Source organism: Bremia lactucae, linkage group LG19, assembly GCF_004359215.1.
Source record: "Bremia lactucae strain SF5 linkage group LG19, whole genome shotgun sequence".
Lineage (NCBI taxonomy): Eukaryota > Oomycota > Peronosporomycetes > Peronosporales > Peronosporaceae > Bremia > Bremia lactucae.
This window is the reverse complement of record NC_090628.1, coordinates 1,806,522-1,831,288: the sequence shown is the minus strand read 5'-3', so window position 1 is coordinate 1,831,288 and position 24,767 is coordinate 1,806,522. Positions and strand designations below refer to the sequence as shown.

At 46.7% G+C, this 24,767-nt stretch overlaps 6 protein-coding genes across 6 annotated transcripts; 4 read left to right on the top strand and 2 right to left on the bottom strand.

The window, feature by feature from the left end:
* Positions 1 to 781: 781 nt before the first annotated feature.
* CCR75_006694 (uncharacterized protein) lies at positions 782 to 2,464 on the top strand (the record flags this gene model as incomplete). Its single annotated transcript, XM_067964762.1, has 1 exon — positions 782 to 2,464. The coding sequence occupies one exon, from the start codon at positions 782 to 784 to the stop codon at positions 2,462 to 2,464; it is 1,683 nt and encodes a 560-aa protein (XP_067823738.1).
* A 440-nt stretch (positions 2,465 to 2,904) lies between these two features.
* Positions 2,905 to 3,825, top strand: CCR75_006695 (uncharacterized protein; the record flags this gene model as incomplete). Its single annotated transcript, XM_067964763.1, has 1 exon — positions 2,905 to 3,825. The coding sequence occupies one exon, from the start codon at positions 2,905 to 2,907 to the stop codon at positions 3,823 to 3,825; it is 921 nt and encodes a 306-aa protein (XP_067823739.1).
* Positions 3,826 to 4,463: 638 nt separating this feature from the next.
* On the top strand, positions 4,464 to 6,690 carry CCR75_006696 (uncharacterized protein; the record flags this gene model as incomplete). Its single annotated transcript, XM_067964764.1, has 3 exons — positions 4,464 to 6,402; positions 6,449 to 6,486; positions 6,586 to 6,690. 3 exons carry the CDS (start codon positions 4,464 to 4,466, stop codon positions 6,688 to 6,690), a joined length of 2,082 nt encoding a protein of 693 aa, XP_067823740.1.
* A 2,396-nt stretch (positions 6,691 to 9,086) lies between these two features.
* On the top strand, positions 9,087 to 11,413 carry CCR75_006697 (uncharacterized protein). Its single transcript, XM_067964765.1, has 2 exons — positions 9,087 to 10,283; positions 10,345 to 11,413. Exons 1-2 carry the CDS (start codon positions 9,414 to 9,416, stop codon positions 10,756 to 10,758), a joined length of 1,284 nt encoding a protein of 427 aa, XP_067823741.1. The 5' UTR covers positions 9,087 to 9,413; the 3' UTR covers positions 10,759 to 11,413.
* CCR75_006698 (uncharacterized protein) lies at positions 10,942 to 13,548 on the bottom strand (the record flags this gene model as incomplete). Its single annotated transcript, XM_067964766.1, has 1 exon — positions 10,942 to 13,548. The coding sequence occupies one exon, from the start codon at positions 13,546 to 13,548 to the stop codon at positions 10,942 to 10,944; it is 2,607 nt and encodes an 868-aa protein (XP_067823746.1).
* Positions 13,549 to 22,909: 9,361 nt separating this feature from the next.
* CCR75_006699 (uncharacterized protein) lies at positions 22,910 to 24,508 on the bottom strand (the record flags this gene model as incomplete). Its single annotated transcript, XM_067964767.1, has 1 exon — positions 22,910 to 24,508. The coding sequence occupies one exon, from the start codon at positions 24,506 to 24,508 to the stop codon at positions 22,910 to 22,912; it is 1,599 nt and encodes a 532-aa protein (XP_067823747.1).
* Positions 24,509 to 24,767: the final 259 nt, after the last annotated feature.

Genomic DNA, 24,767 nt, shown 5'->3' with positions numbered 1-24,767 from the left:
GGGAACAATTTCGTATTTTGTGCGAAATTAAAACTTAGAGCAAAAAAAAATAAACGGATTTATTTTCCCTTATAAATAGAGCGCTTCCTCAAAACATTAAAGTGAAACGATAACGGGCTCTCAACTCACCCCATTAGAAAATGTAATTATGCTTCATCACACACAGAAGGGTGGGTCATTATGTGATCCTCACCCTAGTGGCAGGTCGATTACTTCACATCAATAATTGACTGCCCTATAAGTGTACTTAACGGGTGTGTAACATCAGGCACTTTAGCCCGTTACACCTGCATTCTATATGAGTAATATTTACTTAATAATACTAATACGAACGTACAACAATAGTTTGCTTTCATACTTTCAATGATCAAGATTTCAACGTTTTAAGATAAATTATTGAGTTACATTTACGTATCCATAAAAACTCACAGTAGGATACATTTTGGAAAGATAAGATAAATAATGAAATTTCTCCAGTCTGCGGAATAGTATATTTTTAGTAGCTTCGATACTGCCTGGTAGTAAAGGCAAGTATAACTTGTATTGATGCTAGTGCTGTATGACCCCGTCACACTATGTTTTAGGCTATCAAAATGCCGTCTTCCGAATGTGTTAGGCTAGATTAACAATGTCATTTTTAAGGATATTCTTTATTAATGACATGTAAGGACTTGGTAGTGTCACAATTTTATATTTTGAGGCGAGTATTAAATAGTCCAAATTTTGGTGCATTAATGTACGCCGTCTCGATACCAGTTAAACGTTTGTAGCAATTGTGAATATGGTAAGTAGTGTGTTGCCTCTATCGTGCCGTCGCGCTGACCAAAGCTTTATTTTACTGTTTCACCTTCTAACACAGGGCCGAAAAAAGCAATTTATTGACAAGAAGACAGCACAACACTATCATGTTGTGCACCGTAGCCAGCGCGACCCGAAGGCCAATGACCCGGACGCGTCAAAGTTCGTATTACTATCTTCCAGCCAGCATGTGGAGCTTCACTCTGAGCCGGATGACGAAGACTCAGAGCTGGATAGTGATGACGATATGCCCAGTCTTATAGACACTCCTGCCAAAACCAGCAATAAATTAAAGGTTAAGCTGCGCAAGTCCGACTTCCCCGTACGAAAAGTTTGTTTTGGTGGTGTGGAAGCTGAAGATCTCGTAGATGAAAATGGTCTGCCAAGAGATGGCTACAACTACTCGCAGCACATGAAGGAGATGGGACAGGGTAAATTTTACTCGGCTACGAGCCGCTTTGATGCTGGCGAGGAGGCCCGTTCGCTGTCGAGGAAAGTTGATTTGCCAGAAGGCGCACTACCCAGTATCGATGAGCAAGATCGAATGCTCGATGCCATTACGCTGACCACGAATGTCATGGATGAGGACCTTAGGGAAGCACTTGTGAACGACGAGGCTTTTGAAGAGTTGGATGATAATTTCGTGATTCAAGCGGCTGAGGAGAACGTGGACCAAGAAGACGTCGATGATTTTGACTATGAAGCACACATCGCAAAACTCATGGATGCAGCAAGCGGCGTTCGGCCAATGCATCGCGGCAACATTACGGACAGCGAGGACAGCGAGGATGATGATAACGACATCAGAGCGAGCAAACAGGACAGTGTCGGTATGGCAATAGACCGTGACGAAGCACAACAAGCACTGGACGAGCTGTTCGAAAAGACACTTGCTGAGGAGTACGATGACGAGCTGCTGGGAGAGTTGGAAGAGCACGATCCAGAGACGCGCGGCAAGGAGACGCTAGAGGGCTGTCTGCTAGCCGCCGTTGTCGAAGATTATGTAATGGTGCAGCAGGATTTGGCAGACGCTGAGGGCAAGCTTGGAAACCCATTGCGCTCAGGCAACCACCTAAAGCAGGTACTAAAGGAGTGCGAGGCAGATCGTCATGCCTATGAGTACGACGAGAATGCTGATACCGAAGATGAAGTTGAGCCTGAGGAGCCAATTGCTCGCGCCGAGCGCGAGGAAAAGGAGCTTCAGGAACTATTCGAACGCAACCGATATTTGCAGCGCGAAGAGCGTGAAAAATGGGACTGCGAGACCATCGTTAGCACTTACTCTACGATGGACAACCACCCTACAGTGTTGCGAGAGGAGGACGCTTCACTTTGCAAAAAGAAAAAACAGCCAGTGGCGGTTCGTATCGCCGAAAATGAAGACGTCCGCAAGCAAAAAGTGACGCTGTCACGTAAGTCAGGAATCCCTATGGGAGTATTCGAGGCGCAAGCGAAGAGCAAAGTGACCAAAGAGCAGCAGCCCGAAACTGGTCCGAGACACAAAGGTGAAACGAAAGAGCAGAAGCGCTTACGTAAGGCAAGTGTAAAGATGCACAAATTAGCCCGGCGTGTGGAAAAGAAAGATAAAAAAGTGGCATATAAGGAGGAGGAAGTGCGTCAGTCTTTGCAAACGGTGGCCGGCCGTGTATCTATCTTTAAATACTGAAAAATAGTTGACCACCTAGTGCATCAATTGTTTGCTCAGATCTGTTGAAATTAGAACGTCAATATTTTTATTGAAGACGAATCAAAATATAATTTGCTGACGTGCTGCCTGTATCATATTCCTTTTTTTATTTTCCTCATTCAGCTTATAGCATCTGCGGAAGCTGTGGCGTCCGTTTCCGCAGCAATTTGTTAACAGCGTTTGAAGTAGCACAATCGTGATGTCATATCATAATTTGCCATCACGAAAACTTTGGAAAACACGGAGGCTCTGACAAAAAGTCATAATTGTCAAACTATTTTTTTAAAACTTACAAAACAAGTCTCATAGAAGACTTGAAACCTACTTGCTCCGGATGTAATATTATTGTTGCGGTAGAACCTGAAAGAACGACTTGTTTGTATTTTGATAGGCGACTTTCATTATTAGATTTTCATCCGATGGAAGAACCCACAGTCTCTGGCGGCATCATGCTGATCATCTGCCTGGGTGTCACGATTGTCATGCAGTGCAGCTTCTTCACAGTGGCCTATATTTGCCAGTTCGACAAAGTGACGGATCTGGCTGGCGCACTAAATTTTATTGTGCTGGCGGTGCTCTCGCTCGTGCTGCAGGATGTTTTCGATACCCGCGCCATTGTGGTGACATGTATGCAAGTGGTCTGGGCGATTCGTTTGGGCTCTTTTCTACTAATCCGCGTGCTTAAACGTGGCAAGGACGAGCGTTTTGACGAAATGCGCGCTAATTGCATGGCATTCTTCGGCTTTTGGGTTTATCAGATTCTATGGGTTTTCTCGATATCTTTGCCGGTAATTTTGGCCAATTCGTGTGGGAGCCAGGTCGACGGCGGCTTCGGTAAAGCACGCGACATTACTGGCTTGATAGTTTGGGCCTTTGGAGCTATTGTAGAGGTTACTGCTGACGCATCAAAGTCAGCCTTCCACGACGTTCCTCAAAACAAGCGCAAGCTGTTACGCTCCGGAGTATGGAAGTATTCGCGTCATCCAAATTATTTTGGCGAGATATTATGCTGGGTAGGTGTGACCATTGTTGCTAGTGCCAACTTTGGCAGTAACAGAGGTGAAACGTGGTTTTACTACGTGAGTTGCATTAGCCCTATTTTTACGTTCTTAGTGCTCATGTTCCTGTCGGGTGTTCCGCTTGCTGAGGATCGTTACGACGAGCGGTTCGGATTGGACTCCGACTACATCGACTACAAGAAGTCAACTAGTCCACTAATTATGTTACCGCCGGCGATTTATCGAGCTTTACCAGATTTGATAAAGCGCTGGTGTTTCTTTGAGCTGAGGCGCTACTCGCGCAAGCTCCGTGAAGCGTCTAACTACGAGACCATACCTTAGTTTTAAACATAGACCAAATACGCACAGTTCTAATTTGCTAGATGGAGAACGGTTGTCTAGTGGTACTGTTACCTGTAAGTACATGATTGGAATATAGTTACCATTGGAGCTATCTTTACTCTGCCCTCAATGAGTAGTCATATCATCGGTACAGAGCTGTCGTATGAGTTTGGCTGGCCACCGGTGTGGTCGGAGTGTGAATAAGAACTTTAAAAATAAAGGTACTCCTTTCGTTCAGATAGGTGTAACTGAAAAAGCCAAATTGAGAGGTAATATAAAGCAAACGGCAGATTCTATCGTGCGTTGTCCTCGACGTAAAATTTTGATGTTGATAATGCAAGAAAATAGAAATGAGTATCCAATATAGCGCCGCTACTGTTCAGCTTCTCGAAAATATGCCCGACAACATTGTTCCTTGCTTGTTTCAGACGGTGAGTGAAAGCAACTGTGATATCCATCTGTGGTGGGAGCACCTGTGGACGGCTCGCAAAAGACTCAACTGTCAACCTGTGTAACGTTCTACCTTAGGAGATTGTATTAATGACTTCTGATTAATCGATCATTGTACATAGTGCTGGGAAGAACAACTGTGGCTTTAAGTTCAAGAATTAAGACCACGCACACAGAATTTTAGCAAGATGAAGCGCTGCTGGCAATGGCAGTTGCAGTGCCTTTCAATCGCAGTGTTTTTGCAGCTTTGTGTGGGAATGTTTTCGACTGATCTAACGCTAGGTGCTTGCGAATTTGCGTCGGAAAGCTACTATATCATGAGTACTAATGACTCACACTCCCCATCGTCTGTCGGCTACCTGGAATGTGCGAAAGCTACGAAAACCGATGCGGATATTTGCAAGATTTGCTCCTGTCGCGAGAAGAAGGTTGGTGTTGTAAATGGTGTGATCGTCGCTTGGGCAGTATGCGTCGAATTGGGAGAAGCAACAGCATGTGTGAACAGCAACGTGTCGAACAGAGAGTTCTGCGGAAGCACAAGCTTCTCTTGCGCACAGGACAGCTCGAGTCTCGGTGAGGACTGCATTTCTAACGTCAGTATTGATGATGGCTCCAAGAGTGATACTGCTAATGCCAGCGATATTTCTGCGAATGCAAACTTGATCTCGTTAATTATTCTCCCAAATCCAATCAATGATTCCGACATTTTCATCAGCAGCAGTGATGCCGATGAAGACGCGAGCTCAGCCTTGGTAGACTACTCAAGTGCAAGCGGTAGCTATAGTACTGTTAGCTCAGAATCGAGCTCTGCGTCAGTAAATTTTGACTTAAGTGCGTGCGGTAGTGCCTATGCAAGTACCGAATCAAACTTAGCGTCAGCGGATAATGCTTGCGCTGGTCGTAATGTTACGAGTGCAGAATCGAGTTTAGCTTCAACAAGCATGGACTCAAGTTTGGAATTAAACGGAAGCATGGACATAATATCTAATTCAGTAGAATTTGATTTGAGCTCGAAGTCCTCGGCATTTGAAAACATCACCGAGTTGGTGGATTCTTCATTGCCGTCTAAAGGCCCAGCATTCGTGATTACCAGCAAAAATGATGTTAGGGATGACGGTATAGCTCATCCAGGACCAATCGGCACCGCTACCTCGGACGAAACGCCCTCAAATCAGCTATCAGACGATAAATTAATTCATCATCTCGATACCAACAACGGTTCAGCCACCGAGTCAGGCTGGCCACGAGCGCGATTGAAGGCGATGCTGAGCATTGTTGGTGGCTTTGCTATTATAGCTTCCCTTGCGGTTGTCATTGCAATGCACCGCAAGGATAAGACAACCAGCGATGAACTTGGAACACCCTCTGACGATATATCTTGCTTTGCGACGCCAACAACTGATCGTGTCGACGAAAAAATCTCTCACAGAAAACTTTATGACAGAAACGAATTTGCTGACTCAATTGATAACACACCACTGACTTCAATAGTCGTAATGGGCGTAAATGACGATGTTACGTCAGTCTTAAGGCCACAATCTCAATTATATTTTGAGACGGGAGGAAGAATAATGTCGGGTATGTACGCACGAAGTGGAAGCGCTGTGGTCAGCAACGGTGAAGTCCTCCAAAACAGCTATTATAACGCCATTCCTGCTTCACAATTGCAATTTAATATTTCACATGGTCCATCGGCATCGCAGGGTTTGCCATCGTTTCAATTCGAATCCATTTTTGATACGTCAAACACACAACCAAGCTTTTCCTCAAACATGAGCTCCGACTATGTACGACCTACTAGCGAGCGCCTGTACGAATCTATTGAGAGCTCAACAGAATCTTTTCAAAACTCAAGTGAGACAAGTAGCATGGGATCTATGCCGAATTCCGAGGACTTAACAGACTCAAAATTCGTTGAACAGCATGTGGACACAATTAATAGCATTGACGATAGCACGAGTTTTGCTTTAAGTCTATTAAGCTCTGACCAAGGCACGAGCTTAAGCTCAAGTCTTTCGATTTCTGATTACACCAGTCGTGACACGGAGGCGAGCGAGCACCTGCACTCACCAGAGATGAGCACCAATTCGAGCCGTATTGCCATGTCGTTTGATATGGGGTCAAGCAGTTTATAGCGATTAGTATAATAATTTATGTTACTTAAATTGTGAAGTATTGACAAAAATACGATTTCAGATTCATGATAATGTGGTGAGTGTTCGAGTTGCCCAGTTGACAAAGAATTTGATCTGACACCCATATTTAACATTATTTACATATCTTAGTGGTTGTTTGATGTGCTGGGCCTAGAACTCGCGCTCTTTGAAGTCGCTCGTGGAGTCGTTAAAGTCCGAATTTACCGAGAACAAGGACATGTCCGATGCTGCTGTGCTGCGGAATGCATCGGAAGAATGACTCCAATCCGAATAGCCGTCGGCACTATGCGCGTCGTCATCATCGTGGGTTGGCTCGATGACAGGTATCCGAGCAGTGCTAGTCGGCACCGCACGGTAGTAGCTGTCTTCGCTGAGTCCCGAGGCTTCTGACCACGCCATCGAGCTAACTTCGCTTACAAACGAGTCGTCGTAATTCGTCTGGCCCTTATACTTTCCTCGATAGTTGCTTTCATTGTATCGACTGTTGCCATAATCGCTTTCGTCGTAATTGCTGTCGTTAAGACTGAGTCCGTGACTTTCAGCATTTGTATTGTTTTGATGAGTCAAGCCCGGCTGATAATACGAAGACGGAGCGTTCGTATATGGTGGTCGTCGGTTCTGCTGAAGAGGAGTGGGTCGATTGCGTCCTGCTGCAACTACAGTAGTCGCTTGAGATGCAATTGATGGCGCCAGCGACCTCGCCGTCTTTGGAGACAGAATGTCATGGTATGTAGGTGACGGGTTGTCTGGAACGTGGAAGGCTGAGCACTCTGGTACAGTTCGAGCAGGTCGAGCAGGTTGGGGCGCTCGAGTATTCTTGGACACTAAATTAGCCATGGGCACCGGCTGAATGGGTTTCTGAGGCCGAGGAGGCAAGGGAGGAGGTGCCTCGAACGCTGCTAATTGAGCAAATTGCGCCACTCTGTCGTAAGTGTTGCGACCAGTGTATACCGTGCCGCCCGAAGGCTCTGTTGCAATTTTTTCCACGGGCCTGGATGGCTGATTCTGCTTATTACGCTGATCACGCGGCTGTGAACGCATTGCATCTGCCTGACCGCGCCCTGACGTTGGTTCGCGCTGCAGTGCTGGCTCCTTAAAACTTCGAAATCCGTCAGCATCATAGCCACTATTTTGCCTGCCTTGACCTGAAGTCGGTTCGCGGCGTCCGAGCGGTGTGACCGAAGAATCCGTTTCTGGATTCCGGCGACCACGACCAGAGGTTGGCTCACGCCGGGGACCAAGCGGTAGAAACGGCGCGTCTATTTCCGGATTTCGTTGATTACGACTGTCCCTGGTTACATCCCGGCTTCCACCTTGAGCTAAGTAAGCGTCAATGTCTTGATTTCGTCGGTCGCGTCCAGACGACGAATCGTGGACACTAGGGGCGCCTCGACCTCCACGTCCTCCGCGACTTTTAGATGTTGGCGACTGTATCTCACGAGCTCGTCGGTCGAACGCCGGGAAGGGCGGCGTGGTAGACGAAGTGCCAGTTATATATGTCGGTGACGTTGCGTCAGCGCTGGTATTGGGGCCATTGCGATTTCGTCGGGACGCAAATTTGCTGTCCTTAGACGAGCGTCGCTTGCAGAAAGAGCGTACGACCCACGAGAGCAGCGCCACGAATACGACCGCGACAACGATGATAACTACCGTGATGGTCGTGCTCAACGTGGCGGAGGAGGCGGCGGTCCTTGCTTCTGTCGCCATGACGTCATCAGGACTGGAACTCTCACTTGTTAACGGCTTTGTATTGCTCTCTGTAATTGCCTTGGTGTTGGTGCTGGGGTTGCTAGTCGCGACGCTATTTTCATTCAGCATGTTCGTACCGGAACTAACTGCACACGTTAAGTATTCATCTCCGCTTGCGACGCATTCCTTTCCTTGTTGAAGAATGATGCAGACTCCAAAGTATTTAGTGGACCCATCTACTTCGGCATGCGCGGCCCTTCGACAGCTGCAGGTATTCTTAATGCACGTATTGCCCATATCCGAGCACAGGACGTATCCTGCTGGTTCCTGGTTATTGCCCGGGTCATTCAGATATAGCTCAGTCACATTAATGCCACAGATGTCCGACGAGTGCGCGGACATCGCAGCCTTAAAAATGGGGGCTTAAGTTCACAAAATTAAAGTGGCACTGAGCTCTTAGTGAGAGCGAGCGCGGCGCTTGTTTGCGACAGCAGAGGCAGGGTCAGGGTCAACAAATCGGCATACTTAAAGTAAGATACCCTAATATTGTCGAAGTGAGTAGAGTGCGGCCAGTACCGATCCAATGATAGATACTACACGCCCTCATGACTTCTGACTCTACATCAGTTTTTAAAGCTTGCTGTCGGATATGCCTAATTATTTATTTACCGCCATCATTATCATAACGCAGTTTTACAAGGCGTCTCTAAAATAATATTAGTTGCAAGCTCTGTCACACGAGCGAGGCTCTGACACTGTTCTAATTCTATTGTGTCCATCACTGTACTTTGTTGCCCATTATCTTTGCAAACGACAGGTGCCGCACTCGCAAAGATGACATCCTACTCTAAGAGTTACGTCTTCCCACTGGCCCTTAGAGATGCGTGGAAGAAGGAGATAGGAATTAGGACAAGAGAGAAGCTGACAGACATGCTTGGGGTTGAAGTAGACAACGTTATGGCGGTGCGTACGTCGATTATTTAGCCGTGAAGGGGTGGCGTTCCTTCGCACCGTAATCTCTGCCAGAGAGAGCGAGCTTCACTGCGCATAGAGTCTTCATCAGCATATTGACTGAAGGTAGCGAATATATGGCTCGAGTGGCTGGGGGTGACGATAGAGCTTTGTCCGTCTTTACATTACATATGAAAAGACGCTAAGTCAAGGCCTAAACCGGGCCCCCAGTTAGGATACGAGGATGCGCCACCCCAGATTAAAGAAGTACAGAGGCATGACGTCCGTGTTTGTGTATTTTTTACTCTTTGACGGCGCCATCTATAGGAATATGTGATCGTGATGGTGGGCAATAAGAAGAATATGGAGCAGATCGCCCACGACCTCGTTGACTTCATTGGCGATGAGTCGGCTGATCAATTTGTGGCCTGGCTTAGTCAGCTACTGCCTAAGTTTGAGGCTCAAGCTGCTGAGTCAATTAATGAAAGATCGGCTGAAGAGGTTTCGAAACCTCAAGTAGAAGAGGCAACTATGCAGGAAGAGCAGGCTTCTGAGACGAAGGAGGACAATCAACGCGTCATCAGCTTAAAAGTTTTATCGTCATCGTCATCCGAAGTGTCTACAAAGAAGACAGTGTCGCTCGGTGGTAATCGAGGCACCATTCGTTCTCTGTATCCGTCTAAGACTGACGCGGACGATGTGATTGCTCGACGAGCTCGGCGCTTCGGTGTTGTGGAGCATTCTCCAACCTCTAAGAAGTCTTCTTTTGTGTCTCTGAAAAAGGAGGATCGCCATCAACGCGATGAAGCAAGATCGACAGGAAATAAACGGCGAGGACATGAACGCGATAGTGGCAAAGAAAGCGGAGGTCGATTGTCTCAGCGACTAGGCCCCCCAGTAAACATTGACCAGGCGGAGCTCGACGCTCGTGACACCTTAGGTGGACACAAGAAGCAACGTGGGGACCACGACGAGGAGTATCAGCACGGAGGAGGACGTCAGAATCGAAGAAAGGACCGCTTTGATAACGTGGAGGATGTAGACAAAAAGGGAAGGCAGAGAAACGATGGCTTCCGTAACGACGCACCACCTTTGCCACTTTCCTCAGACAAAGATAGCTCGAGAGGTAAGCAAGGCCACGGTCAAAACCACAGCTTGGGCCCATCAATGGGTTTTCAAAACGGTCCAATGGGTTTTGGAGTGTACCCTCCGGTAATGATTATTCTTGATGTTCAATCGGTTGATCAATATCTTACTTTACATGCTTTGCCAGCCTTACGGTGGTCCAATGTTCTACCCTCCGCCAGGTTACGGTCCTATGAATACGTTCGCTATGGGCTTTCCACCGCAAGGGATGCCACCGTATGATGGCCGCAGCTACCCCCATCCTATGCAAGCTGGTCCTCACGGCAATCGACCATTTCAGAATCGGACGTGGGTGAACCCGAATGTTGTTAAGGCGGAGGCAGCAAAAGACAATGAAAATCAGCCGGTATTGGATGCAACAGAAGATGGAGCAGGTGGATCGAATTCCGTTTTGGCGCCACGAAACCCGTTTTATTCCTCGCAAATGCGTCCACGCTTTCAAAACAAGACGTGGGTGCGACAGGACACTGCTAAGGATGAGGAGCTTAGCTCGAGTTTGCCCAAGACTCCACCTCGAGAACTTCTAGAGAGCACAGATTAGTGGAACGATCGGTATCTCGATAAAATCAATCAAATGTAATGGGAGGTGGGCTCTTCTTCCAAGCAAGAGAACTTCTATCCGTATTGACCACCAACCACCATAATAATCAATGAACGAAAATCCCCTGCCACAAACAGCACACATAGGCTCCGACATACAATGGCAGATATCTTATTAACTAAATTAACTTGTCTTCCGCTGCTGGCGAGAACGACCCCAACTTTGACGAGCAGCTGATGAGGCTGTTTTACGCGACACTTCGCGAGATTGAGACTGTGAAGCGGTCACCATGGACAACGGCAATTTGCGCCGCGTCGTTGTTCCGGTCATGAGTGATTCGGACTGAGATTGTGACGGCCAGATGTTGCCTTCGCTACGCTCGTCTGTTAGTTGCGTGAATTGCCGATCTTCTTCAATATCATCGTCATCATTCTTTTCGTGTTGTCTCTTGAAGATACTGTGAAATTTATGGGGCTGAGAACTTTTGGTCATGGTCTGCTTCGCTCGCTTTGTAGGTGCAGATTCTTCGTGCTCCGACTCCGAGCATAAATCAAATGCTATGCTTCCTTGCGAAGTACGAGACGCTTCAATCCAAGTAGGCACACCTACAGAGACTTCATTGTGTTGATAATCCGATGCACTGCGTAGCCTCTTTCGATTAGATGCAGCTTTTGTTGCTTTCTTCAATGGTGTTGACAATTTCTTGCGAGGTTTAACTTTAGAAGTGGGAGTAGATTGTTCTTCGTCGTCGCTATCGTCCTGTAGTTTGAAATCCTCATCGCCATCATCTTCAGCTAAGGCATCACTGAAATCTTCTTTATCAAAGCCTAGTGCGTTTCTAGTCTTTGCCGTTTTAGTTCTTGTAGAACGAATTAAAACATCTTTCGATAAGTTTGCCTGTTCCGAAGGTGAATTAGCATCACTATCATCTACAAGGTCAAACAAATCAGAATTTCGATTGACTTTTCTTCTTGACGTCGCCATTTTGGTCCGTGAAACTTTCGGTGTGCCAGAACGCCTATTTGAAGACTTTGCCGGAGTTTTGTCACTCTTGTCTTGTCTCAAATCGAGTTCGTTCATTGGCAAATTGTTTCCGGACATGCTTTCTCGCTTTTCGATACTAAACTCTGCATTTTCCATCCTATCAAGTGCATGCAAAGCATCAGTTTGCTCTTTCTTTTTACCAACAACGTTTAAAATGTCCTGTGTTGACTTGGCACTACTCTTTGACCCCAATTCATGTTGTGTCTCGTGAAGGACATTATCCACAAATTCTTGAATTGCCGATGAATTGTTTTTACGAGTAAATTTTTCCAGCGCGATCCCAAGTTGAGCGTCAGGAAGAAGCACAAGCTTGCGCTCGGGCATACACAATTGATTGCTTAAGATGTCTTCGATGGTCACCGCTGCTAGTGGAGGCGGTCGGACAGGTCGGCCTAGAAGTGTCTTTTCCAGCTCCAGTACAGCTTTTTTGTCGAGCGCATTAATGGAATGTTTCTTCCTTCGGAAGAACAAAAGAATATCATTAGGGTTGGCTACCTTGCCGACAAACATTGCGCCAAACCGTTGATTCACTATCACAGGAAAGCCTGTATGCTCCACACGCAAACGGATCAGCACCAATTCTTTTATATTGTCTCCGCTTGCATCTTCTGGCAGCGGAAATGGACTTTCGTGTTGCCGTTTATCGCGTGCTTTTGCACGTTCTTTCGCTCGATCTTGTCGCTCTAGCTCAGCCTCATGTAGCAATTCAATAACTCTTCCTTCCAAGTATTCGCTGATATGTTCTGCCACATCAGGATCGTTCGGCTCTAAGTTTTCAATCTCACTTAATATGACTTCACTTATTTTAAAAGGCCGCACTGTCTGCAGCTCTGAGGTTGTCATGCGAAAGCTTCGGCCATGAATCTCTACAACGGCCACAGATTTAGGTTTAGCTTCTCCTTCCACAAGCGACGTCGCAACCGACGATCCAGGCTGCGTGATAAAAAAATCCCCTTTCACACTCTCTTGAACGTCGATCTGGGATTCGTGCTCATGACCCCAAACTACAAGATCAATAAAATTCGGGATAACACTCTCTGGAACGCAGTTTTTGCTTCCTCGTCCTTTGTCGTCTCGATTCTGGTGCACCACGAAAATACTGAACCACTCCTCTGCATGTTCTGCAGGCCGTCGAAACACCACTTTGCCCTGTGCGAACATTCTATTTAATCTCTCATCTCTCATATTACCTAAGCCATAGATTGCAACCCTCGTGCTACCCTTGGTAAGTAGCACCGGAAACACCTCGACCGCGTCAACTTTGTCACTTTTCCCAAAATAATTTATCAAATTAGCGGCACTTAACAAATCTAGCGCCGCCAGGGATTGCGTGAAATTCCCACCTCCTTCCCGTGCTGGATCGTCGTGATTTCCGTGAATGCTAAAAATTGGCAGTTCGACATTGTAGTTGGGATCCTCAAAATTTACGACGCCAAAGTTGGGGAAGTTAACGCTCTGATCACTCACAACTTGAAAGTTTACGGATCCATTTCCCATGCAGTGTGCCCGTAATAGACGCATGGTTTCGTATAGTGTCCGGCGGCTCGGCTTGTTTTCGTGAAACAAATCGCCTCCCAAGAGCAATAGGTCAACGCGCTCACGCTGTGCTAGCTGAAGAATTTCACGAAAGGAGCGGAACGAGTCATTTCCACGCACAGGATCCTTCTCTGCGTAGCCGAGGTGGTTGTCAGTAGACAAGAGCACTCGCAAAGTGTCTGCTTCAAGCGGGCCATCTTCCCGCGACATCGCAGAGCCTTGTATTGTTCACTGATTGATAATCGAAATTGTCATTGATTATGTTTAAAAAAAAGAATAGTTCCAAATATATGAATGGTTTTTGACTTCTTAACGTAGACGAAATATGGATTTAAATTTGTGGACTAATGACAAGCTCGTCAATACTGGTAAAGCGCTAATTATATCGCTTAAGCACACTGTAACGGAGTGTACAATAATTTCCTGTAAGAGGAATAATTGAGGAAAACAAAAGCTACTATTTTTTGATCATTTTACTAAGGGAGCTGATAATAAGCCTTCAGTTTCCACTAATGGCCTTCACCTCTCATGTATTAAACAAGTGATTGGATTTGAAGGCCTATGATTGGTCAGCGTTTGTAATATTATACTTCTTAGAACAAACCCTCTTGGAGCTCTTGCTTGTTGTAACATAGCCCTCAGCTGCTGCAGCGAGCTTGATTCAGCGTGTCGAAGACAGCTTCAAGAGGTTCTAGGCATCTGAAGAAGACTTAATATGTGGTTTATGGAAGCAGTGATGACATTCAAATAAAGTAATCTGTATGTATATACCTTGTCAACGATCATCTATGTAGGCGGGCACGTCGTATTGCGGCCACGCTCTACTTAGACACACACCTAGCACAGCGAGGAAGCGATTAAACCTGCTTCTCTTGCGTGCAGTGAGGTAATTGTGGGGGGCGCGCAAGCGACCTCACCCAACACACTAAGTACTCTGGTTTGTTGTAACATAGCCCTCAGCTGCTGCAGCGAGCTTGATTCAGCGTGTCGAAGACAGCTTCAAGAGGTTCTAGGCATCTGAAGAAGACTTAATATGTGGTTTATGGAAGCAGTGATGACATTCAAATAAAAGTAATCTGTATGTATATACCTTGTCAACGATCATCTATGTAGGCGGGCACGTCGTATTGCGGCCACGCTCTACTTAGACACACACCTAGCACAGCGAGGAAGCGATTAAACATGCTTCTCTTGCGTGCAGTGAGGTAATTGTGGGGGGCGCGCAAGCGACCTCACCCAACACACTAAGTACTCTGGTTAAGTGTCGTCACGGGAGCGGTAATCCGTCTCCTCGTGCGCACTTACCAAGTAGGAAGTAGTTTTCAGACTGATTTATATTTAATAGAATTAAATACAAATACCTATTTTTACCAATTAAAATGTTATCTCTATAGATANTTCCTCGTTGTCACCGTTGAGCTTGCCGACTTGACCTTCGTCGAACATCTTGTGCAGATGATTGTTTTATAACCTGTCGTGTTTTCAAACCGAAGATGCGGCGAAGGCGAAGGAGAAGAAGAACAGAAAGAAAAGTCTGCGCGCTGGAGCGAAAACACTTTTTGGGAGGATGTAAAATCATAAAATGATTCGTTTATTGGGGTAAACACTTCTAACCACTCATTCTATATAGTGTATCGCGTATACAATATTAATATAAGCTATGTTGAACTGCGGGGCTGCATTGTAATAATCTGGGTTGTACATTACCTGAAACCTATAACTTTCAAAACTTTACGTTACGTACACTTAACTGGAAAACTAAGACATTCTTGTGGAGTATAGTAACATGTCACTCGGGTGTCGTTCACGTTATTACAGCCTAGTGTATGTTATTCAAGGGATTTATTTAGATTGAAGTGGCATGTGTCCTTGAGATATGTCTTCGCGAGGCCTATGTCTTAAGATCACTGTGCTCGCCTTGCGAAGATTCGCCTTTAGATAGATGGCATCCACTTATTTAGTTATTTCATTTATATCCTTACCCTAGCTAATTTTAGAATAGATTTCGGCCGCCAGATTGATATCTATATTTGTTTCCCATAATAAATGGGATTTAAGTAATCAACTATTTTTTTAGAATAGGATTAAAGGGTATTTACACACAAGCTAAATGTACCACAACATCGGTTTCCAACCGATGTGTGCCCCATTACACCCTCCCCCATCAGACTGTTGACACCGAGTGACAACATTCGCTTATTTTCCTCTTTGAGGTTTGAACCTAAACAGCTAACCGTTCGGTTGTGTTCTTCTTTCCTTTGTCTCATGACAATCAAGCGTGAGTCACAGACTCTTAGCACCTTTCTCGACGATGAGGAAATGGTTAACTTAGAAAGTCACTCTCAATCAGAGGAGGAGGAAAAAGAGCGGCGTTCGCTCACGCCTTCACCTCCGGATGAACGTCGGCGGGCCCCGAATCCGTTCCCAGAACGTGGTGCTGCTGATCTCTTAACTGCATTGAGCAGGACAGGGACCATGAGTCCAATATCATTACAAATCCGCTCGCGAGCGGATAATCCTCATATAGGAAAGAGCTCGTCGTCGGGCTGCCGAGATAGCGAAAGCTAAAGCTCATAGTGAATATCGATTCACTCCGCTTAGTGCAGACGAGCATACTAAGCGGAGTGAATCTAAATTCACTATGAAGAGATAGCGGGTCACAGCTTGGTCATCTGAATCTCCGGTGACCCGGCGAGGACGCAGGAGGAGATAGCTGCTCGCGGCGCTCTTCATGAGCGATACGTTACGGCAAAGGTAGTGACGGTAAGTCAGTATCTAACGCGTTTACGCGATCAAGCCCGTGGGGCTTCGGCGACCTCCATGAGGGAAATTCCGATTGTTTTGTTTCCAAACGAAACAAGGAGTGAAAACGAAGTCTCATTTGAGAGCTGGTTCCACCGGGCCAGCCGACTTCGTAATATTTGGAATTTGAGAAAGTCTGCGGAAGCGGCTGATGTTCATTTGGAACGGAAGCTCCGCTTCGATTTCTCTAAGCTTACGGCCAAAGGCCATTTACGTTCGGCATTTATGCCACTAAACGAAGAAAGGTCTAGCCGATATTTCAGTGCTTCGGTTGACCGTACAACGATGAATCGAAGCCGCACTGAGGCTATAGATCCACCTAATCCCATGTTTAGTGGTGGGAAGCGTCGTTTGACGCGAGTTGATCCCGAGCTTGGCACTCCAAAACGTCAACGGGGCAATCTTGCCGAAGAGGTACCTCGAACTCCCAAGAGTTTTCAGAAGAGGGGTACCCTAGCCACTTCACCACATACTGGTATTAGCCCTTACGACGACGTCGCTTTAATTGTTTCTTCACATGAAACTGAAGGTTCCCCCGCGCATCAAGCAGTGCGGGAGGGGGCCGAAATTTCGGCGGAAGCATTTGATGCTCTACGGCACGAGGTGCAACTTCTTCGTGAGGTCCTTGCCCGGGTTAAGAGCTCTTTTGAGGCGGTTCGGGACCGTCTTTCGACGCTGGAGCGTCAGCAGCCTCGTTTAGAGGGCCAGCTGGACATCCTGGTGAGGATGCAGCAATCTGCGGCACGACCGCCTGTCTTGGCGCAAGCGCCTTCAAGTCCACGTGGGAAGGATCCCGACATGGCTTAAGCAAGCCAACGTAGAACACTGGGTGTGTACGCAGCTTGCTAGGAAGTTTTGCGTGTAAGCTAGACCCGTCTTGTCCACGACCGTAAATGGTCCAATATAGTGCGGGCGCAATCTGGCCTTGAAGACCGCGGAAACCATGTTGGTAGGTAGATTCTTAGCGTTTCGTCAAACTCGGTCCCCGACCACATAAGAATTAATACAGCTTCTGCCTTTGGCATTTTTAGCAGATCATAGTTTTTAGTTATTGGGTCCCTTCGTTGAGCGTTTCTTTAAAGTCGCTGCCGATCTATAGCATTCTTGACCTCCTTGGCCATTCGTCGGCATTCTCGATAAGCCTCGCTCTCCTTCTCGCACTCCTCGCCGTCACGCAATCCTCCACTCTTGGCGGTTTTCGCTTCGACGCATCTAACATAACAATTAATGGAGAGAACATATACCAGTTTATCTCTGAGTCATAAATCAGACTGGCACCTTTTGTTTGCCTTAGCTACAAACCGTCATGTCCCTTACATGTGTTTAGACACCAAATCGCGTCGCGAGGAACTCGCTTACTTGTTTCCGAACGGCAACAGGGCTAATATCAGCAAGCCTATGGGCAAATTCTACCCCACCAAGCGCTAGGCCACGCAGTGGTATCGATAAATGAACGCATGGGTGGGTGAGACCATTTACATAGAACGGAGTATAGCCTGTAGAGGCATGGACAGCGTTATTTTACGCAAATTCCACCACTGGGAGCATTGAGCTCCAGCACTTTTGTGTCTGAGCGCACACTCTGCGTAAAATATCCTCAATGACGCGATTGACACGTTCAGTTTGACCATCGGTCTGCGGATGGTCCGCGGTGGACATGTCCAATCTGGGGTCATGCACTCGGAAAATCGATTTTTAGAATTTACCTGTAAAACAGGATCCCGATAGAGACAATTGACACTAGCAAATCTTGTTATCAAAACACGCGATCGACGAACAGCCTTGCTGTACCTTCACTACAATGGTATCTGGCACAGCCGCTAAGTGAGCAATTTTGCTCAATCGGTCAAAAAAGACCACTATGCCGGCGTTACCGGCCGTGACTTTCGGTAGGTGGAAAAAAAATCATACTAATGGACCCCAACACCCTATGGGTACGGGCAGACTTTTCAGTGGCGCAGCTTCATACGCCGAGGGCTTAACCCGCTGGCCTGTTTCGCATGTGCGAACGTATGTGCTGACCCATTTATAAAGTTTGGACCACCAATAAATCTGGCTTACATAGCCGTAGGCTTTTTTACCAAGATGACCACTAAGGACAGTATCGTGTGCCACATAGAGGATTTGGTATTCAAATTCTCATCATGAGGAACAACGACGCACGGAGGATCCGCAGCATCCGTGCAATCAAGCAATAGGTCGCTATCGACAGGTAATCGATGTAATCTTGCGCGCAGACGCACCGACAATTTAAACCCCGATTCAGAGTTCTTTAGAGCTCGTAGTAGAGCTACACACTGTTCATCTTTCACGTAAGACGAAAGGATTGATTCAGTAATAAACGACATTGTAGTCGTTAAATGAGAGAGCTCATAAAATGGCCTGCGTAATAACGCATCGGCCAAAGCATTCTGCTTGCCAGGCTTATACTTCACCTCAAAGTTGTACTCGGCGATAAGAATAGCCATCAGTCCATTCTCTGTGAGAGATGGGGCGACTTAGTAGCCGTGCGGAATGACGCGTGATCTGTATATATCACAAACGGCTTAGAGCCGAGCAGATGAACTCTGAATTTGACGAAAGCATACTTCATAGCAAGAAACTCTGTGTCACGAACTGGGTGATTCTTTTCCGCAGCTTTAAGCTGTCTAGACTCGAACGCAATAACACGTTCATGCCCATCATCATCTGTTTGTAACAGAGCACTGCTAATGGCAAAATCTGATGCGTCACAGACGACACTGAAAGGCCAATTTGGGTTCGGCAGTGCCAGAATCGGGGCATGGATAAGCCTGGTCGTCCCTAGCTGCTTGCAAAGCATTATGTTCTGATCTAGTCTAGCACCATTCTGTATCCTTTTTAAGGAGACTAGATAACGGCCTAGCCATATCAGCGTAATTTTCGCTATATTTGTGTAAATAATCGGCGAGAACCAACCACTATGGCTTTTATCTTAGCGGGATCCGCTCTAAGGCCTCGGTTCCCATTGAAGCACCCTAAGAAAGGATTTTTTCTGCGCCAAAAATGCATATAGATGCATTTGCATACAATTTATTTGTGCGCAGACACTCGAGCACAGCTCGCAAATGGCCTAAATGCTTTCCATATCCGACCGACCCTGCTCCGCACGACTATGGACAAAAATGTCATCAAAATAAGTATGTGCATAATCTCGATGAGGGCGAAAACAGTTGCGTCACTAGACGATTAAAGGTTGCCGGGGCGTTGGAAAGCCCTTGTGACATAACCAGCCACTCCTATAACATACCGCTTGGAATGCTAACCGCTGTAAGCGGGATATCGCTAGCTCGGATGAGCAGTTGATAGTAACCATCGACTAAGCCAAGTGCACTGTACATTATACATCCCACCATGTTGTTCTGAAGTACATCCTTTCTAGGGTTTGCGCTAGTTTAGTGGCAGCATTAAGCTTAATATGTACAATGCGCCATTTACCATTTGGCTTTTTGACACAAAATGTCGGTGTCGAATGGGGAGATTTTGCTCTCTCGTACCATTTCCACCTCGTGCTTAGCACGGAAGAAATCGTCAATGACGGCACACTGTTCCCTTCGTAAAGGCCACTGTCGTGTGACACAGTATTTGGTTCCCAGAGCCAGGTCAATTTTATGACGGGCACCTCTATCCGGAGGAAAAACAGATGGTGGATTATTACATACCACATCTTGGAATTCCTTAACTAAGGCATAAAATGGATCCGTAGGATCTTTAAGGATCGATGACCCACTCCGCGCTTAGTGCAGCTTTTGTGTCATCCAGGACAGCTTCGTCCAGAAGTGACGATGAGTTTAACTCAATCATAGTGCAGCTTTTGTGTCATCTAGGACAGCTTCGTCCAGAAGTGACGATGAGTTTAACTCAATCATAGGTCGAATGACCACCATCTCAGATAAGTCGCCAGCCTTTAAGGCTCGGCCGCACTCATTGATGGACATATCGTCTCACTCTTTACAAGCGTGTGTAATTGCTCAAACGTATCAATTTGTGAGGGTATAAACGCTTCGCGTCTCCCCTGTCTTGGAGTAGAGACAAAACGCCTCTTAGAGGCCGGGACATTCACGTCCCCGAATTTTCCAGCCTGTATTGGTTCTATACCAGGCGTGGTGTCTAATTTAACATCCGACAAGGAGTTAGGATACTCAACTTCCTTAAGCAGCGAAAATTTACGTGTCATTTCACGTGCATTAGAAGGGTTTGACTGAAAATGCCCCGGCGCACCGCCAATAGTGTCATTTTTGACACTCAGTATGGTGCCACCTTGGCCGACCATACTCGGTGGACTTAGACGTGCCACTCCACGTATTTCAGGGATATTGCACTCTGATGACTCGGCCTTAGGCCAACAATGCTTTCAGCATTCAGTGAATCGTTATTACAACGAGTGTCGCTCGACGGAGTACGTGCCGTTCCACTTATTTCTGCTGAGTCGGGCTCAAAACTAATGTTTTTAACATTAGAGTTTATTAACTCAGACATACCAATGTCTAAAACACTGACAGACTCATTCAATGATCCGCGCCAATAGCGCTTTTGTTGTCTAACAAAGGTGGGTTCATGACTCTCCAAAACTTTACTAAGAACGTTGCGCGTGGCGCCTAAGGTCTTAGACCTCCAATCGATCCATGGCCCATGGCGTTCAAGCCAGGCCATACCAAGATGAGATCATATCTCGAATCCAAATCAAGGACGAGACAGCGTTCCGTACTGTCAAAGTCCAGAAACTATATACCTAAGTTCAATGGAACTTTGGGAACAGTGACACGAGTCCCAGTCGCTAAGCGAACAGTGATTGTATCATCTTCGTGCGCTTTAAGCGCCTCAACGTATTGTTGACTTCCTTCAAAGGAAAGATGTCGAGCATAATTGCAAGACGCTCCCGATTCAGTTAAGATTGATCATGGCTTGTCAAAGCCCTTCACAGTTGCTTGATCGCCTAACAACCAGGCTTGTACTCACGCCCCGTGCCATTGCGCACCGAGCTAATTGGGGCTTAGTTGTGTTTACTCTCACCTCCTAGAGGTTCAGCAGAGCCTAGGTCTTCCCCAGTAGGGGCACTCCGCCCTTACTGGGTATCGACTTTATTCCCGCACCGTACCAGATTTCTGGTATAGTTCGAAATTGGTGCTCTTTCGAGCTTTACGCGTATTTCGTAGGGGACAGGCCGGACATAACTGTTTTGTGCTTCCGCACATATAATATCTTCGGATGTTCTTATGCTGTTCCACAGCTTGAAAAGCCTCTTCTCCTTCCTCAACGAGGCTTAGATCCATGGGTTCCGGTCTATTAGACGGTACCCATGTGCTCGAAGAGCTTGTTCGGTAAACAGGCGAGCTAACGCGAGCAGACTTAAAGTCGAACTTGGCGCGTAGCGCTATGGCAACTGCCTCTTCGAGAGTACCAGGATATGATCGGAATAATTCCGTCCGGGCAACGCCCTCATTGAGACTCCCCATAAAGATAGTTACTACAATTGCTTCTTGCATCGGGTCTTGATGCATCGATGCAATGAGAGTTCTCAGCTCCTGAAAATGTCCCCTAGGGTTCTTTTACCCTGTCGAGTCGCTAGGAGCCGTGCTCGCATGATAAAAGCCTGATCTGGCTGTGCAAACATGCTGGTCATTTGCTGGTTCAGCATATCCCAGGAGGGAATAGCGTCGTTTATGGACGTGCTGCACGATAGTGCCCACTCCATGGCTCGACCTCCAAGTTTGGAAATGGCCATAGCCACCTTTTGCCGTTCTGTTAAGAGCAAGGTGGAATCAATAGACATTTCCATCTGCTTAATCCAAAAAGGGAGATTTTCTACCTTTTTTCCTCAAATGTCTTCGCGTTTACAGTTAGAGGGCGAGCCCTCGGCTCTGAGTCAGGTACAGAGATGTGCCGGGTTGGCATAGATGCCGCTAAGTGGTCCTGTACCTGACCGATCAGGGAGGCTTCGTACCGCATGCAGGCTTTAAGCCTTGCATGCAGGACCTCTGGTCCCTGGGAGATAATAAATTACACGTGCTCAAGCCCGAATAAGGTTTTGAGCTTGTCATAATTGACGCTTTGCCTTTGACAGTTTGACTGTCTTTATTTGATTATTTAATCTCAGGCGTTACTCTAGCTAATTTTAGCGTAGCTTTCTGCCTCCAGATTTATATGCAGATTTGTTACTCATAATCACTTGATTGTATTTATTTAATTGTTTTAGAATAGGATCGTAGGGGGTTTTACACAAGATCGTTTTTTTTTTTTTTTTTTTTTCTCGAACCGAGTGGCCATTAGTGTCCTGGTTTATACTTAGATCGATTATCTCTTAGAATCAATGCGCAATTAGGAAGGTACTACGGTTTAGGATGAAAGGTTTCACTTTTTTTAATTAGGTACTTTCAGTAATGCCCTTAGCTTACTCAACATTGATTTTGGCTGCTGGATTATGTCTGGCGGCGTTCGTATTTGTTACGTGTATAAGTGGGTTCATTAACTTACTATTAATTCTGTAAATGTTTATTTTACCTTCTAGTAATTGTATGCCAACGACGGTTTTCGCTCGCTGTGCTGCTTGCCGAAGTAAAGGTTTTGGTAGCGGAAGTAAGAATTGATTTGTACGTTGAATAGTAGTCTTGTGCTTTAGCTGAACGTAGTCATGTTGGCTTGGTATCGGTGTTGAGATTGATGTGGCCTCTTTTTTCGGTGATGGTAAAGGAATCGTTGTTGACTCTAGGTAAATTTCGAGACTCCGCTCTTGGTTTTTGAGCCATCCGATTCACACCCTCACACTTGTAGAACCTACATCCGGAAGTGCAACATCCATCTTAGGACAGCAATCCGAGCAGCAAATTTCACCGCATAGACGGCAATGGTGGCGACGACGTGAAATGCCGAATCTTGCATCACAGATACGGCACCCTAAACGTTCTCGATTGTGAACCCAATGCGGTGCGTTCACAAGTAGAGACTGGGATAAGCGCCTGCTTGTCAGGACCTCTTCTAGTCGTGCAATCTTCGCGCACAGAGCGCGTAGCTTTGCTCGCCGAGAGGCCATTGGTAATTGAGCTTTCTCCAAAATTGATGCCACCAGCTGAATTTCAACATATCCCTCGTGATCACGAGCTTGACGTACCATGAAACCTGCTGGTTGAAGGTCCGTCGGTTTCGATCCTACTTCTTCCAGCCACGATTGACATTGAGGACTGTAGCATGACTGCATCGTGCGTACATACATTGGTGTCTGATCAGCATCTTCGTCCCAATCATTCACCAAGATACACTCATAATCTAACAGGCAATACGTAGTTCGCGATGCAAACATGCGACTTGACTTTTCAGCAATGACCCACTTAATGCTAAGGTTACCCTGATAACCCGACGACGCCATGGCCGAGCGGTAATCTTTCATATAAGACTCGGACAGATACGGCTCTGACTTTGCTGCTCTTGTAGGAGTTGCATGACCTCCGGTTCGATCGCTATCTAATGAATCACCGCGCGTGCTTCGAGCGCGCCTGGTCGACGATTCTCGGCTAAAGCCTGAAAACGGTTGCACGTCTTCTTCGTTTTCCAGGTCTGAGTCCGAGTACGATGACTCGCTATCACAATCTTGAGGCAACGACTGTACGGCCATGCGCTGCGACCCCGTGCCGCGTTCACCGGAGCCATGGCATGCACCATTATGACTTCGCCGCTGACGCTTCTTCCTGCGACGATAGATAAAGGCGGAAGAACTAGTGCGGACGCCCACAAGATGTTGCACAGGCTGCTCCATGTCGTCTCTGTCAGAACGAATGAGTAGATCCACCACCTCTTCGATTGACGAAGGCAACAGGGCAACACATTTAACAAGATACTGCTGCAATACCTTCGATGTGAACAAGTTTCCTATTCCAGCAGCGGAAGACGTAGGATCCCAGTTTAATTTTTCGCTATCTTTAGCTCCGCTACCGTTGATGCCATTGCTGTAAGTAAGTGTTGCGGCGTCTGCACTCGAATTCATCAAGTCTTCACTTCCTTCGCCACCATAGGCGAGCAAATTCATTGTCTTCCAAAGGAATTTATTGGTGCCAATGGGACACACGCGCTCCATGACGCGAACCATGATTGCGCTACCAGTCCCGGTATTATCTACAATCGCGGCGGCCGCAGCCGTGGCTGCGGCGCTGGCGCTCACGGGACTCCATTTGACAGAGTCCTGTGAGCCAAAACCAAAAAGGCTAAGTGATGCGCGGGCCTGTGATTCCAGATCTTCCTCGACAGCTCCCGAAAAAACGGCACTTGCCAACGGCGCTGGCTGCTGCGACAACGCACTGGACATGCTCTGCGTGCTACTCGTGGGCTTTAAAAGCCGCGTGGTATTCCTGCTCGACATCCTTACAAAGAGCTGAAGAAAGATTGCAGGACGTTTAGCGGGATCAGTTGCAGGGAGACACCGAGTGTCGTCGAATTAATTCGAGAGAGTGGGAGTGGTGCGATAAAAAAGAAATCCGAACGGACCTCTAAATAAGCATGGCGTCCGACAAGGGAACAATTTTCTTGGTACGCACTGACTTTATGCCAAGCTGGAATATACTCAGGTGAGCCAATGATTGTCGAGGTTCCACTTTGTCTCAAAGAGACATCGAACATCG

Excerpts from the sequence above, each read along its gene's own strand:
- CCR75_006697 (XM_067964765.1), top strand. The coding sequence starts at position 9,414 with ATGGTGGGCAATAAGAAGAATATGGAGCAGATCGCCCACGACCTCGTT. Across the intron at positions 10,284-10,344 it reads GTTTTGGAGTGTACCCTCCG|CCTTACGGTGGTCCAATGTT; the intron begins GTAATGATTATT and ends ATGCTTTGCCAG.